Source organism: Papaver somniferum, chromosome 9 (assembly GCF_003573695.1).
Source record: "Papaver somniferum cultivar HN1 chromosome 9, ASM357369v1, whole genome shotgun sequence".
Classification (NCBI taxonomy): domain Eukaryota; kingdom Viridiplantae; phylum Streptophyta; class Magnoliopsida; order Ranunculales; family Papaveraceae; genus Papaver; species Papaver somniferum.
The window spans coordinates 22110768-22127706 of NC_039366.1; the positions used below are offsets into that span (position 1 = coordinate 22110768).

General features: G+C 36.0%; 1 protein-coding gene across 1 annotated transcript; it reads left to right on the top strand.

Moving 5' to 3' along the window:
* Positions 1–14369: 14369 nt before the first annotated feature.
* LOC113308196 (60S ribosomal protein L12-3) lies at positions 14370–15181 on the top strand. Its single transcript, XM_026556675.1, has one exon. The coding sequence runs from the start codon at positions 14458–14460 to the stop codon at positions 14959–14961; it is 504 nt and encodes a 167-aa protein (XP_026412460.1). The 5' UTR covers positions 14370–14457; the 3' UTR covers positions 14962–15181.
* The last annotated feature ends 1758 nt before the right edge of the window (positions 15182–16939 follow it).

Consider the following 16939-nt stretch of genomic DNA (forward strand, 5'->3'; position numbering starts at 1 on the left):
ATTTGAGAAACTCCTTTAATCCTTCCCTGAAAGGTTGTCGTAAGTCAGGAGACAAGCGAGGTTTAGGCTGTGTGAAACCGATACGACTCGGAATTTCTCAGGTGAGTTTAAAGATGTTGGTACATGTATGTTTTGTGGTTCTCATGATCATTTTCAACATACATATATTCCTTTCAAAAGAAGTTTAAAAGTTGATAGTAATCTTCACAAGAAAGTTGAACAATTGTTTACTGCTCTAAAAAGGTGTACGAATCTAACAACAAAACCCAAATGGGGATGGTAGTGTTAGCATGGGAGTTTTTTTCTCTAAAATCAACATCACCTTTGCAATGGTTCCTTGATAGTGGATGTAGCCGACATATGACTGATGATATTTCTTGGTTTGTGAATTCGAGCGATATTGAAGGAAGGCCAGTGACATTTGGAGATGGGAGTCGTTTCTACATAAGCAAGAATGGGACGATCAAACTACCAGGCGTTCCTGAAATACATGATGTCGTATACGTTAAAGGTATGACTGCTAATCTTCTTTTTGTTAGTCAAATTTGTGACAAAGGCCATAAAGTTGTCTTCAATGCGAATGGATGTGACATTGTAGACAAGACTGGAAAAATAATTTTCAGGTAACTCATGGTAAAAATCAATGTTATCTCTTAGATACTCATTTTAATAATTGTTCCAATTTGACTAAGGTGGAATCTACACATCTTTGGCATGAGCGTTTTGGTCACATATTATCTCCTTCTAACTAAGATCACTAACAAAAAACTTGTTAGAGGTGTTCCCAAAATCAATGCTAATATTGAAGGTGTTTGTGGTGCCTGTCAAAAGGGTAAACAAACAAAAGTTCCATATAAATCATCTCGATACATTCTCACGAAAGCTCCATTTGATTTAATTCATATGGATCTCTTCGGTCCTATTCAACAACCTATTGTTGATGGGAAGAAGTAAGTTTTAGTTATGGTAGATGATTACATCAGATTCACTTGGGTATCTTTCTTAGCTCATAAGAATGAAACCCTTGGTGAATTCAAGATTATTGTAAATAGAATCCAGAACGAACAGGGTCGCAAGCTAAAGAAAATTAGAAGCGACCGTGGAACTGAATTCAAAGATACTAAGGTGTTCGAATATTGTGATAAAACTGGGGTTATTCAACAATACTCACCATCAATTACTCCACAAGCCAATGGAGTTGCAGAAATAAAGAATAGAAACATTCAGGAAATGGCAAGGGTAATGCTCCATAACAAAAACTTACCGTTAAATTTTTGGGAAGAAGTTGTTTTTACAGCATGCTATTTGATCAACCGTGTCTATATACGATCAAAGACCCTAAATACTCCTTATGAGTTGTGGTATGGTAAGAATCCCAACTTACATTATCTTAGAGTGCTTGGAAGTAAGTGCTACATTCTAAAAGATCGAGAACATAAAGAGAAATTTGATTCCAAAAGCGATGAAGGTATTTTTCTTGGCTATGCATCTGACAGTCGTGGTTTTCGGGTATACACTCCCAGAACCCATGTTATAATGGAATCAAAAAATGTTATCATTGACGATTTGAGCAATTTCCATCATGATGACCCTCCTGCTGAATTTCCTCCAACTGAGACAATTGGGAAAGTCAAAGAAATCCTAGAATCAGTAGAAGTTATTCCAATGGTAGCCGATCCTGACGTTTCTAGTGATGAGGAGAGAACCCCTAGTCAGGGTATTCTTGTTGAACGAGAACGTGCTCCACCACGACATCTCTAGGTTCAAAGGAATCATAATACTTACAACATTATTGGAGGTAAAGATTCTACAACTAATACGAGAGGAAAACTTCAAAATATTTGCAATTTTGGATGTTATCTATCGCAAGTAGAACCAAAAAACATTGATGAAGCTCTTAATGATCACTTCTGGGTGAATGCAATGCATGCAGATTTAAATCAATTCCAAAGACAAGATGTATGAGAACTCGTACCTTATCCCTCAAATGTAAATATTGTTGGTACCAAATGGATATTCAAGAAAAATTCAGATGAATTTGGCACAATTGTCAGAAACAAAGCTAGACTTGTCGCTCATGGATACTCACAGATTGAAGGTATCAATTTTGACAAGACCTTTGCTCCTGTGGCACACCTTGATTCCATTAGACTGCTTTTGGATCATGCTTGTTTTCTCAAGATCAAGCTATTTCATATGGACGTAAAATCCGCATTCTTAAATGGATACCTAAAGGAATAGCTCTATGTTTCCCAACCTAAAGGATTTGAAAGTTCAGAATTTCCAGACCATGTCATTAGGCTCAGAAAGGCATTCTATGGATTGAAACAAGCCCCTTTGCGTGGTTTGAAAAACTAACCACTTTTCTTCTTAAGAAAGGTTTTTCAAGAGGTGGTGTTGATAAAATATTGTTTACCAAATGGAGTGAGAAGGATGTTGTTATTGCTCAAGTCTATGTAGATGATATCATCTATGGATCAACCTCCGAGAAACTTGCAAAAGATTTCCAAGTTTGTCTTGGAAGGGAATTTGAGATGAGGTTGGTGAATTAAAATTCTTTTTAGGATTACAGATTCAACAACACAAGGATGCAATTTACTTATCTCAAGAAAAATATGCCAGGGATCTTTAAAAAGGTTCAATCTTGAGAAGTCAACTCCAAAACTTACTCTTATTCTCACTACTGGTAAGTTGCATAGAGATGAGAAAGGTGTCAATGTGGATCAAAAACTTTATCTATCAATCATTTGAAGTCTTTTTTTATCTTACAACTATAAGACATGATATTGCTTTTAGTATTGGTTGTTTTGCTAGATTCCAGGCGAATCCGAAGGAATCTCATCTTGCAGCAGCCAAAAGGATCATGCGATATATTCAACATACTATCGGTTATGGTCTATCTTATACTTTTGATACTAACATTGATCTTACTGCTTATTCAGATGCTGATTAGGCATGATGTGTGGAAGAAAAAAGAGTACATCCGGGGGTTTCCACTATGTAGGGTTGAATCTTGTGGCATGGCATAGTAAGAAAAAGAAATTCACAATCCATTTTAACATGCAAAGCAGAATATATTGCTGCAAGTTCGTGTTATACTATCTCAACTTCTATGGATGAAACAAATGATTGTTGTTTATGGAATTGACAATGGCATAATGAAGATCTTTTGTGATAACTCAAGTACGATTTGCATCACTGAGAATCCCGTTGAGCACTCAAGAACTAAGATTATCGACATCAGGTATCATTTTATTAGAAATCTCCATGAAAATGGTACCATTAACATGGAATTTGTGCCTTCCGAAAAATAATTGGATGATATTCTCACTAAACCTCTACATACTGCTATGTTTCAACACTTACGACAGTTTTGGTATTCTTTTGGCTCATTAGGTTTCTAGCGTTTTACTTTCCCATGTATCGATTTATATCTTTTGGGCAATAAAAGCTTGAAGCTCCAGTATAGTGTTGTTTTAATTTCGCATTTGTTTCTAGTAGTTGTATTCTATTTCTGTTATATATCAAAAGTTCCAAAGAAATCCTTCAATTCTCATTAAAAGTAAGGCCACTCTTGTTGTTCTTTCGGGAATGACATTTTATGAGGGAGAGTTCTTAATTGAACTTGTGTTTAATTTCCAAATCTTTGTAGGGAGTGCGGCTTTAGAATATTGTAGGAGTTATCTTGTATCTTTATAAACTCCTTGATGAGTACACTAAGTTTTGACTATGTGAAATCATCGAAACAAAGTTGATATGTTCTCTTTATCCATGAATTATCTCTTTGAGAATTTCATTATGATCCCGCAATTTTTGTACCTTTGCCAATTTATATTGACAAAAAAGGTGAGAATTATTTGATAGTTCACACTACATACATATATTTTACGTATCATTATATAAGGGGGAGTGGTTTTTATTGTGAGATGAAAGTATTGACTAAGGGGGAGTGATATATATCACCGTAATATTATTGTCAAAGCTGTGACAATTGGACTTTGATGTCGTTTAATAATACTATGACACTGTATAACAATGATTGAGAACAAATGTTTTTCATATGTTTTCTTATTGTTATGGCTACGGATCTTCAACAACAATGATGCTGAGTTGAACACATTCAGAATCACTGGAGTACTTGGAGTGGCAAATAATTCAAAGAATATTGAATAACCAAGGAAATCAATCACGATGGATGAGAATCTACAAAGTTTATTTATTTTGTAATCTACATGTATTGATAGTTTTGTCACTAAAGTTGACAAAAGGGGAGATTGTTAGAGCATTGCTCGGTCGAACTCTCAAGCATTGCTATGTCAAGCTTTTTTTATCAAGTTTAGATGACCAAAATAATAAGTCTTGATTTCTAGTCTACTTATAGCTATGTCTCGGATTATGATAGAATGTGTAGTTGAGCTTTAGACTTCACGACGTTCATCGATTTAAGACGAAGATCTACTGAGGAGAGCTTGGATGAACTTCATCAAAAAAAGGTATGTGGAGACTAAAACTTATCTATCACTCAGAAGTTTATTCTATTATGTATCATAATGAGACTAAGTAGCATATAACTATATAAACATTTATATTATACACATTTGATATTTTGAGCTGAGTTTAACTCGATTATCAATTTCTCGAAATATGTGTTGGAAGATTTTTACTTTTGCTACGTTCATCATATTCTTGACGAGTTTACTTGGAAATAATTTATTTGTTGGAAACTAAATAATAAGTAAGAAGATGATCATGTGAAAATCTCCTTGAAACATCTTACATGATTTGTGTGAGACGATCATTAGTGTCGACTCGGAGAGTTTGTATTTATGTTCGATCACTTGAAAATTACTTATAAGATAATAGTTTGTATGAGACATCTATTATCGTCTTCTAAGGATGTTTCAATGATTGAAATGTGAGTTTAGAACAATTAACCTTTGTCAGGATACAACACAGTATGCATACCAATATGCAAACTGTTGTGGTATGATTCAGGTCCGAAAACCTTGTTTGCACGCCAATATGCGAATGGTTTTAACTGTTAAATTCTGGGAACCAAGTTCGCATGCCAGTATGCGAACGACTTTACCTGAGTTAAGGTCCGGGAAAGCAGTATGCATAGTGGTTTGCAAACTGCTGGACAAGACCAAAGTTCGGAAGTTATAGTTTGCATAACCGTTTGCAAACATAGTGGTAAAAGTTCTAAAATCGGTTAAATACGTTCTCATACTCATGAACAAATACATTTATGAATTTAGGAATGCAATCCTTGCAAACCGTGGCTTAATGTTCATGAATTGATTCCTATGAATCAATTCGATTTTGATTCAATTGGTTCATATATATTTCTATGAAATAGTAAACAATTGAACAGATCTATGTGAACACAATTTGATTAATTTGATTATCTTTCATGTTTGATTGATCATCACAGTTGATCTATAAGTGTTAGACGAATGTGGTTAAGACAAAAGTGTTCATATGGATAACTTCGGTTAACTATTATTGAGACAAATCAATATACACTTTTAGGTACAATTACCCATATCTAAATGGAAGCATATTTCATTTGTGTGTAACAAGCTAAGGAAATATAACGGTGGAGAGATATTTATTTGGTCTTAAGCATACTTAACTTGAATCTTAAATCAGGTTTTCATGTAACAGTGAATATTGAATGCTTTCTTACTAAGATATCTTCTATTTGATTGAAAGCAAACCTTGATTTGGAAGACTATATAAGGGAGAACTCTAGCAACCGGAAAACCAAATCCTGAAACTTTCCTGTTTCCTAGTTGCGGCTAGAGTCGATTCTCCTTTAACTTAGGTTTTCCCAAAACCATTATAGGTTAACGACTGGAAGACTTTATTTGGGATTCGTGAAGCCCAGACCCAACTATTTTCGCAGTAGTTGTGTGATCTGATCTTACTTATTCAATCGTATTGAGTACTATCTTCTCTAAGATTAATTCGAGATTTATGTCTGATAGGTAAGATATAAAAAATAATCACAAAGCTCTTCATCTCATTCTTTGTGATTCCATAATAACTTCTTCTACTACCATATAGTAAGTTATTGTGAGGTGATTGATATTTCTAGGTTGTTCTTCGGGAATATAAGACCGGATTACCAATTGGTTCTTGTTCACCTTGATTTATCAAAAGACAGAACAGAACTTCATAGGTACTTCTGCGGGAGACAAATTTATCTATTATAATAGACTTATTTGTGGGAGACAAATTTGTTTGTAAGTCTTCGACTTTGGATCGTATCAACTCTTAGTTTTGGGTGAGATCAGCTAAGGGAATCAAGTGCATTATAGTCCTGTCGGGATTCAAAGGCGTAAGGAACGCGACTGTACCTTAATCAGCGTGAGACTTGGTTAGGGATCAACAACATTCTAGTACGAAGTTAACTTGTAGTAGTCTAGTGTCTGTAGAAGCTTAATATAGTGTGATGTTCAAATTTGGACTAGGTCTCGGGATTTTTCTTCATTTGCGGTTTCCTCGTTAACAAAACTTCAGGTGTCTGTGTTATTTCTTTTCCGCATTATATTTGGTTATATAATTGAAATATCACAGGTTGTGCGTAGATCAATCAATTGGTAAATCCAACCTTTGGTTGTTGATATAAATTGATTGACACTTAGGCATTGGTCTTTGGTACCATCCAAGTAATTTGTTATATCAATCAGGCTCACAGATTTCTATATGTTCGATTGTAGATTGTATTGAAAAATTGAGATTTAACTCTTTGATATATTTCTTGGTTGAGATCACTTTATAAGCTGGTGCTCTCATAATTATATTGGAGTTAGTCCATACAAATTATTGGGTGTGGTTGTTATACCTCGCTTTTTCAACCGTGACAAAAATAATCATTACCCCTTTTCAAGCCACTAATGAAATCGATTGATATGCTTTCCCATGGTCTGGTTGGAACTTCTAAAGGGATGCAAAGTTTGAGTTTTCGATTATTAGGCTTGCTTGTGCAACATATTTTGCATCATTTTTCTGTATCGATAGTCATACTAGGTCAATGAACATGGCGTTGAAGATTTGCAAGTGTCTTTTTGACGCCAAAATGACCTGTTAAGAGTGAGGTGTGTCCTTATATGAATATATTTTGGATGGTTGCATTAGCATCACAATAACGCCTATCTTGGAGGATGATATAGAGAGGAATTCAGTTAGTTTGTTTGTCAATCCCTTCTTAGAACCGCTCCGGAGGATAATTTAGAATGATAACATACTAGATTACCTCCTTGTAGTAGAACAACTCCCGTAGCATATGTCGATGCACCAGTTTCCACCTCAAATGGCATGCGCATGTTAGGGAGTGTGAGGATTGGCGCTTAACATACCTTATGTTTCAATTCCTTGAATGCTTATTTCTCTTGCAATCCCCATGTGATAGATCGATCCTTTGACAATATTGGCAGTAACAATGTGTCTATACTTGAGTAATTTTTGATGAACTTTCTCAAGTATTGTGTTGCTCCAATGAAACTACCCAACTATATGCCCTAGATAGTGCACCGACTTCTTGGAAAATTCATATTTCTTCATATTCAACTTCAAGTATACAGAGTGTAGTAGTTGTAAGACGGTTTTCAGATGTAAGAGGTGTTTTTTTTGCATGTTGGACGATGTACCAATATATCGTCTAGGAATACCATTGCAAACTTGCCTAATACCGGTTTTATCTCTTCATATATTAGTCGCATGAAATTCTCTGGAGTTTTTCTAACCCAAAAGGAATAAATAAACACTCAAGCTTGTTTAGTTTTAAATGCAAACTTCCAAAAATATTTTTATCTCATGCGAACTTGATGATATCCAGATTTTAAATCCATCTTGGTGTAGTATTTATCATTTTTTAGTTGATCAAACAAATCATTGATAAGTGACAGAGGGTATCTGTTCTCAATAGTGATTTTATTGAGTGTTTCATAATTAATACACATGCGCCAATCTTCATTTTTCTTTGGCACCAGAATAATTGGAGACCCCGCTGGTGATGAACTTCGCCTAATCAGTCCTTTATCTTTCTTGTACTTGTCTTTAGTTTCAACTGACTCCAGAATAAACTATCGGTAAAGTCCAACATTCGGTACAGGAGCATTACGTCTGCAAAAACCTTCCAAACAAGTGTTGTAACTCTTTATTTTCTGTTTTAGTACACTCTCAATTGTCTGCATGTTGATGTTCATCTGGTCTGTCTTCATCTGATCGAACCACAAGTACTGCAAACTTCTAACAAGCATTTACCAAATGTTTGGTTTGATGTGCAGTTAAGACCTGAAATTTCTTTTTTTTTCTTTAGAGGCTAGAATGCAGAACTCCTTTCCACCATTGACCAACCTCCAAATATTTTCCCGACAAAAAAACATTGCATCCCTATTTCATAGGTAAGGACTATCAAAGATAATATGACAAGTATTATGTATTAATAAGGTAAGCTATCAGTGGTGCTAGTGGAGTTGTATACAAATATAAGAAGACAACTAGGTGCACAATAGAATAGATGAAGGAAGAGCTACGGCTTTTCATTAGTTTCCAGCTTTCATTTTTTTGTCTTCATTACATATACATATGGATATAGGGAGGGCTATTTATAGCCAACATCATCAAGTGGTAAGATAAACATGTGTTAGGACTTATCCTAAATACAGTCGGCTTATCTTAATACGTAAAGTTTATCCAGCTTCTTGACACGGTCACAGGGGTGAGAAATCACTCGAACATACTCGAGTAATTTAGAGATTGAGATAGTGGGCCACCCATTAAAACTATGTTCACACGACACTCCCCCTTGGACCACCATTCTAATAATAGTGCTTTGTTAAAGCTTTGCTGGTAAAACCCGATGGGACAAAATCCAAGCAAATCCGTTGCCTCGTTAAAAACCTTGCCAGAAAAATCTGATTGAGATAAAAACTGGCCGAAGGAAAAAGAGTACAACTCCGGTAGATTTAAAGTGATGATGGCCGTTACGAATATTCTCCCCTTTTTCAAAATTGTGCCAGGAAAACCATTCAAGAAAAACCTGCGCTTAGAGTGAGGTTGGTCACCGCCATGAAATGCTTCTTCTGTCAAAGTTGCGTCAGGAAAACCATTTAGGACAAAACCTGATCTTAGAATGAGGGTGGTCGCCGCCACAAAATGTTTTTCTTTGACAAACGGCGTCAGGAAAACCACTTGGGAAAACCTGAACGCCCGCACCAGGAAAACCACTTGGGACAAAACCTGGGTGCCCAAAGTTCATAATAATGCTGACGTCGATGCTAATGTTGCCTCGTTAAAAACCTCGTCTGGAAAACCACGTGGGACAAAACCAAACCAAAGGAAAAGAGTACAACGGACGTCGCCTGATAATGGTGCTGAACACGCATATGTTGCCTCGTTAAAACCTTGACAAGGAAAACCCAACGGGACAAAACCTTGGTGAAGGAAAAAGAGTACAACGCGTTTAAGTTCAGCCAATGATTCTACGAGTTTACTCCCCCTGAAGCATGATTTCTTAAAGCGGTTGGTGGTGCGAATATTATATGGCCTTCAGAAAACTTCTTTACCATTTGCAGCTTATGGAGAATGGACTGCAGGTCTTGCTCCGAGTGCACCACTAGTAATGTACACCTCGCATTGAAATCCTCCATTATTTCACACCAAATTCAGTTGTCCGCTTTAACTTCAGGCATAAAAATGAAAGGCCTTTTGTAGACTCATAAATACCGTAGAATCAATTTCATCCTCCAAAAAGTGTAACCTGCAAAATAAAAGTTAGAACAACAAGATAATGCATGCATTATATTCTTACATGGTACTTCTGGACCATAAAGTATTATTTCTACGTACGTATCAGATAGATCGATCACTTTCCACTTTTGGGAATTACATAGTAATGATGCTAATTTTAGTAGCACAATAAGTATTACCAGTATCAAAAATTAGATACTCTAGTCTGTGCTAGCATATTCTCGGACTTCTAGCCGAGAAATATTTCAATTTCTACGAGATCTCATAGTCTAGTTCAAGTGTGGATTTTGGTGATATTAAGGGCTTTCAAGAAGCCGAAGATGATCATCAATTCATCCGAATATTAGAGCTATACCAAAGAACATAAAATACACACAAGGATTGTTCACGAATTTCTCCTATGTGGTGATAATGACTTATTCCAGAAGATCGAATCCTTCAAAGATTCAATATAATCACCAATCATAAGTCATAGCAAGATGCAATCAGAGTCCTTAAGGGACGATCACGCTAAAGTGCATCAATATTATGAGAATACTTTTAGTTTACAGAACCAATCCCGGGGTTCAGCAGGAACCCTCAATCGCACTTAAAGCGATAATACTATTCTCTCCGCGCTTTATCTCAAACACCAACCTGTAACATTCAGGCCTCACAATTTTACGGTGTGAGCCAGATCCGATCTTCTTGCGCTTTTCGAGAGATTTCATCCTCTACCTCAGTTTGAGGGGAACATGTCATATGCCTACGGATCACAATGTCGATGTTCCTATGCAGAGGGGTACACAACCACCATTGTAATAAATAATCGACAATTATATAGATCCCACACATTTCTCTAATGCATGCATAATCAATAAAAGTTTCACAACTGGTACCAGCGCCACTTCATCAACTCCTCATCTTTAATGAGGTATATACTCAGAGAGTGTGAATTATATTCCGACAGTCTCCACGAGCACTATCTGTAGTCTCTTCAAGAGCACTACATATTTAGAAGAGTGATTGGATTCTCTATTAGGAGGCATATATGAGGCAGTTATTCATGCCTCAAGCATGTTTTAACACACGACTTGGTCATTGCGAGATACGCGATTTAACCTGCTGTGACAACTTATTGTGTCTGCATTCTCAAGCAAGTGACGAATAATATTTTTCCAGAGCTACTGCAGTTATTTGTTTTAATCACGAGTAATCTCCAACACCTCAATTACGTCCAATATCTTAGTGTGAGAAAACAAATGAGATGTTTCACGCCAATTCTAGTGGCAACCAAACTTTCTTTGAACAGGATAAAAACTTAATCAGATAACCTATTTAAATGTCGACTTTGCTTACTGACCATTAGGTGGTGCTTGTCATCTCCATGACTTTAAGGGAAAAACCCTTAATTTTGTCGACATAATACTTGCCATCTTCAGGTGGCAGTATTTATCCCCTTGGTTATGGCTGGAGAACCTTTTTTAGGTTATCAACATAATTCGCACCATCCTCTTGTGGTAACTTTTCTCCCCCTAATTAAAGTGGAAGAATCTCAAAGGTTATCATCTTGGTCGCGCCAACTTCGGGTGATGGGTTGTCATGCCAACTTCTGGTGGCATCTTAGTATTCCTGATCATGGCAGAAATATTAGTATCTTATTTCTAGAAAACTTCTGGTCCCATAATTGCCTGATTTTCAAAGGCAATTCTACTCATGATGGTTTTTGGGTTTTAATTTAACTACAAAAAGTACCCAAAAATAAATGCAGGCTCGACAAGAGATGAGACATTTCACGCTATTCCTTTTTGACGGCTTACTTCCTCCCCCTAACAACGGGAATACAGTCTCATCTTCAATAAGACATTACCAGGACGTGGTTTTAATTGTCTTATGAATCGAAACCAACATATATAGTTCGGTGACTCCGTGAACCAAAACACGTAAATTTGAAATGTAAGGTTGCTTCCCAAGCCAGTATTGATGGTAAATAGTCGGTCGAGCAATAAATTAAAGATGCTTAAACAAAGAACTCAACTAGACCACGTCGAGTGCGCACATGTGCTAACTATATGCTCGATGTAACACCAACTGAAGGCAAAGCATCAAAAGCCTATCAATTTACCATCAATATAAATGGACTTAATATGAAAGTCCAATAATGGATAGACAACCAAAATGTTTGCAAAACGGTTTGGCAAACACAACATTACATGTTAATATAAACAAGAGACCATCAATTAGATGTGTCTATCAATACCGTAAAGTACTGAAAAATTGTCCATAGTGTAGGGTGAATAAGCCCTACAAAATGCCACCTTAAATCCTCTCTAGGGATTAATGTTGGTGATTCAACAACGGGTTACCATAATGCAATTGTCAATGCCAATTAAAGAGCCAAATGTCTCAGAGAAAGAACAACACGATTTGCATCTATATTCGACATAAGCTTCAGGTTATGTATAGGATGTCCATGAGCATTTTGGGTCGTTCTACTCATTTTGGTAGAACTTGGGTGTCCAAACCACACATGACCGAGCATGAATAATTCAAGGGTCATTAAACTTCTGGTTGATGACAATGTATAATTTGGTTATTCGAATTCTCCTATGGTACACCCTATAAAAGAGAGCCTTACGCTTCTTTACAACGTGCTTCTGGAACAAAAACAAATGAAGTAACAAAATACTCCATAAAAATGTTCATTTATCATTGCAAGGTGGTAATACCAAATATTTCTATAACTCAACAGATTCTTTTGGAACCTGATAGAATATAAGGCAAATACTACACCACCAGATAAAATGATATACACCCTTATGTAGACGTCTATCACACTATTCGAACCCAAAATGATATTTTACATTTTGAAAGACCTCTACAAGGTTACAAAAATGGTTCGAAAATTTGTGTTTATTGTTCCCTTGTCTTTGAGACAAATATCTCTGTCGTCTATTAAATATGGATAAATTACTTCAGAAATCCATATCCGTTAGTACAGATAGACGAGAGAAAAATAATAGAGCCATAACAAAAACATTTGGTAACCATGGGCTACTTCGGGAACCCAAAATTTTATGGCTTATTCCTGGAACACATAGACCACTTCTGGAGCCTAATATGGATTACTACAGGAAATCACATATTACATGTTGGACTGCTTCCGGAATCGGCAACATCTCATGGATTGCATCGGGAATCCATCATTTCCAAAACAAGTAAATAAAATAAACAAAACTCAAAACAAATAAAAAACATAAGTACAAATATGGTACCAACATAATAAGTCTTCATTTTCGTCCCTCGTGGGTCGTCCAAATATTAATTTACAAGTGTGCAAATGGATACATGCTTTATAGGAAAATTTCCTCAATATTAGTCAGGTCACTTCAGGGACCGCTGATAGAAACCGGCTAGCACTTTATAATGGGTCACTTTTGGGACAGGCCGGCTAGCGGAGCGCGCATTTTGTATCCATACTATGCTACACGATATTCCAGCTTCGGGTGGAATTACTTCAAATTAACTGGAGATTAAAGCCGAGAAAAATTAAATTTATGCTATCCTTCAGGGATGCAACAATATCTCGCTTTATCGGTATTAAAACCGTTAGTACCATAATAAATAAAAATGATCAGAAAAATATCAAAGTTCAGGGAACTGCCATTCTGACCTTTACATACTTACTAGAACCTATTAGTAGTGATATTTGAAAAGATAGGCAACTGCAAGTTAGATTTAACTATCAACTTGGGATGGAATTAGTTCCGTGCTCGTAACAAAGAGAAACAAACTATCAACAAACTTGTACAAAGCTAAACAGGTACAAAGTTAAACAGTATTGATCATAAATGAAACATAGAAGAAAGCCAGAAAAGAAAGATAATAGTCTCCGGCAGTTGTCATCGTCGTTCTCCACCAGACGGTCAAAGGAGTCGACCGCAGTTATCGAGCAAATCGTGCTGATAACGTATTATGTATTAATAAGGTAAGCTATCAGTGGTGCTAGTGGAGTTGTATACAAATATAAGAAGACAACTAGGTGCACAGTAGAATAGATGAAGGAAGAGCTACGACTTTTCATTAGTTTCCAGCTTTCATTTCTCTGTCTTCATTACATATACATATGGATACAGGGAGGGATATTTATAACCGACATCATCAAGTGGTAAGATAAACATGTGTTAGGACTTATCCTAAATACAGTCGGCTTATCTTAATACGTAAAGTTTATCCAGCTTCTTGACACGGTCACAGGGGTGAGAAATCACTCGAACATACTCGAGTAATTTAGAGATTGAGATGGTGGGCCACCCGTTAAACCTGTGTTCACACGACAACAAGCATATTATGGAACAACATCACATGTTATCTAATCTACGAATTTCTCGTCGATAAAAAATTCAAGAAATTAGAGCTGGAGCAAAATTTCTGCCCAGTAAATACAGCCAAGTTTTGAGCCCATGGTAAGGTAAGCCCAACAGTAATACTTTAGATATTCATACTAAATGACTAAATTAACCACTAACCTAGCGCATCATCAAGCGCCATTTTAAGAGCATTATCGTCTTCTGACAGAACAAAAATCTCTCTGTGAAAAACCTAGGGTATATATATTAAAATCACACAAATCCTTCCGCAGTCTCTCTTTTTTCTTCCTCTCTCAAATCTTTGTCTGCAACTCCATTTCTGGGCGATTCTCATCCATTTTGATTCACCATGCCTCCAAAGATGGATCCAACGCAGATAGTAGAAGTATACGTGAGAGTAACAGGTGGTGAAGTAGGAGCAGCAAGTTCTCTAGCACCAAAAATTGGTCCACTGGGTTTATCACCAAAGAAAATCGGTGAAGATATTGCTAAAGAAACAGCTAGAGACTGGAAGGGTTTGAGAGTAACAGTGAAGCTAACAGTGCAGAATAGACAAGCAAAAGTATCAGTAGTACCATCAGCAGCAGCATTAGTAATCAAAGCTTTGAAAGAACCAGAAAGAGATAGGAAGAAAGTTAAGAATATCAAACATACTGGTAATATCTCTTTTGATGATGTTATTGAAATTGCTAAAGTCATGAAACCTAGATCTATGGCTAAAGATTTGAGTGGTACTGTTAAGGAGATTTTGGGGACTTGTGTTTCTGTTGGGTGCACTGTTGATTCTAAAGATCCTAAAGATGTTCAGGAGCAGATTGATAATGGTGATGTTGAGGTTCCTGATCTTGATTGAAGTAATGGGTGTCTTTTGAGGGGTGGGTTTCTACAGGTACAAACATAAGAATTTTAGGTTTTTTATTTTGCTTTTTCTTATAGGCTTAATAGAGGAATTTCAGATGCTTAACTGAAAAACATTTTGGAAATGTGAATTTTGAACATCTTAGGGTTTTGGTTTATTTACTGCAGATAATTATTTTGTGGTAATAGAAATTGATTTGTGGTTGTTAATCTCTTTTAATTTTTAAGTTATATGTTCATCCTATCTTCTTGTTTCAATGTTAATAGTCTCTTAGAAAACGGAGTTTCAATGTCTATACCTGTGTCATTATGTGTCTAATTCAGCAGGTTTTAGATTGGACACCTAAGTTGAATCTACTGTAACTTAAGTTGTTTAGGATTCTTTTGCACATCCTTGTCCAACCTGTTCATTTTAGACCTTAAAACCCATCTGATATAATTGATCCAATAGAACTAGAATTGGTTTTTGTGGATAGCATTGTGAAACTGACTTTGGAATGAGAGTCCGGGGACTGATTGTTTATCCAGTATTTTAGAGCTGGAAGAACTAGAGTGTGGTTTATCCAGTATTTTAGAGTTGGAAGAGCTGAAAGAAGTCTCATGTTGATATTTAGTTCTCTACTTACCTTTGAGGTGTTGTTATGGTGTATGTTTGTTTGCAGGGGTAAAAACTAATCAGTAGAGATTGCGTTTGTTTGTTTGTTAGGTCATGTGTATTAGTTTGATCATAGTAGTGGGCCTGTTGACAACAGCAAACATCTCTATTCAGTTTCTTCTTAGTATCAAATGTTTCAGGGATTCGAGTTATTACTGCAAATGGTTAATTTTTGATAGTACGTTCATTTGTGGTTGTTAATCTCTTTCAATGCTGTAGCTATCTATTTATCGTACCTTCATGTTTTAGTGGTAACAGTCTCTTACAAAACTGGTATTGCTAATGGTCATTAAGAATTCTCCTTAATTTATTTTTTGTGTTGTTATTTTTGAAATGATTCTGTTTGTGTTGTGTACGTGGTTTGAGACATAATTTGGAGCTTGTTTTAGAGTTCAATTCTAATATAGGGTAATTGGAATGCTTAGGTACGTTTAAAGGCTTAGATTGTTTTGCACCTTTGTCTTCCTCGTCCAACATTTACTTGCTTACTATTTGTAACCCTAAACCAATCTGGTAGGATTTAATCTTTAGAACTGATCTATGAGAATACTAAATGAATATGGAATGGGGAATTTGGGAGTGAAAAGAGCCGCTTGATTGTATTAGTTCTGCTTACTTTTGACTTTTGTTTACCAATATTGTCAATAAGCTCCTAAGTGCTAGATTTGATTCTAATTTATCTCCAATAAAACAAGTCAATTTCATCTCAAACTCCGTATGGCATCTGCATTGTTGTTGGAATGAAAACTAATCCGCAGATGTTGAGTTTGTCTTCTAGGTTTAGACACATTATGGTTGATCATAGTAGTGGGATTGTTGATCACAGCAAACATCCTGGCTCTGTAGTAAGTAATTTTTACGACACATGTGGTGAATATCATATATGAGAAACAGAGAACCATCTGTGAAGTGGGATAGTTAGCTTGTGCGAGTCCTCATGCTTGATAAAGACGAGATTGCCTCCCTCCCTCTCCTATTACCTCTGCCCTTAGACATATATAATACCTCTGCCCTTAGACATACAATATCTTTACATCATTTGGCGTTTCTGTTGATATCATCTTTCCTGTGTTTGTATGTTTTGTTTTAGTAATTTTTTTTTCTTTTTTATACTGAAGAGAAACTTTTTATTACTTGGAATAACTGGAATTGTCAGACATAATAGAACTTAAAATAGAAGGAGGCGGTTCCTCTAGCCTCTTAGCTGATTATGTTTTGTTCTAGTAATTGATCATGTTGCATCTACTAATAGCATTTTCGCTGCGTAGCCTTACTTTTTGACATATCTGCAGTTGTTGGTAGTTTTGAAGTTCTTCAG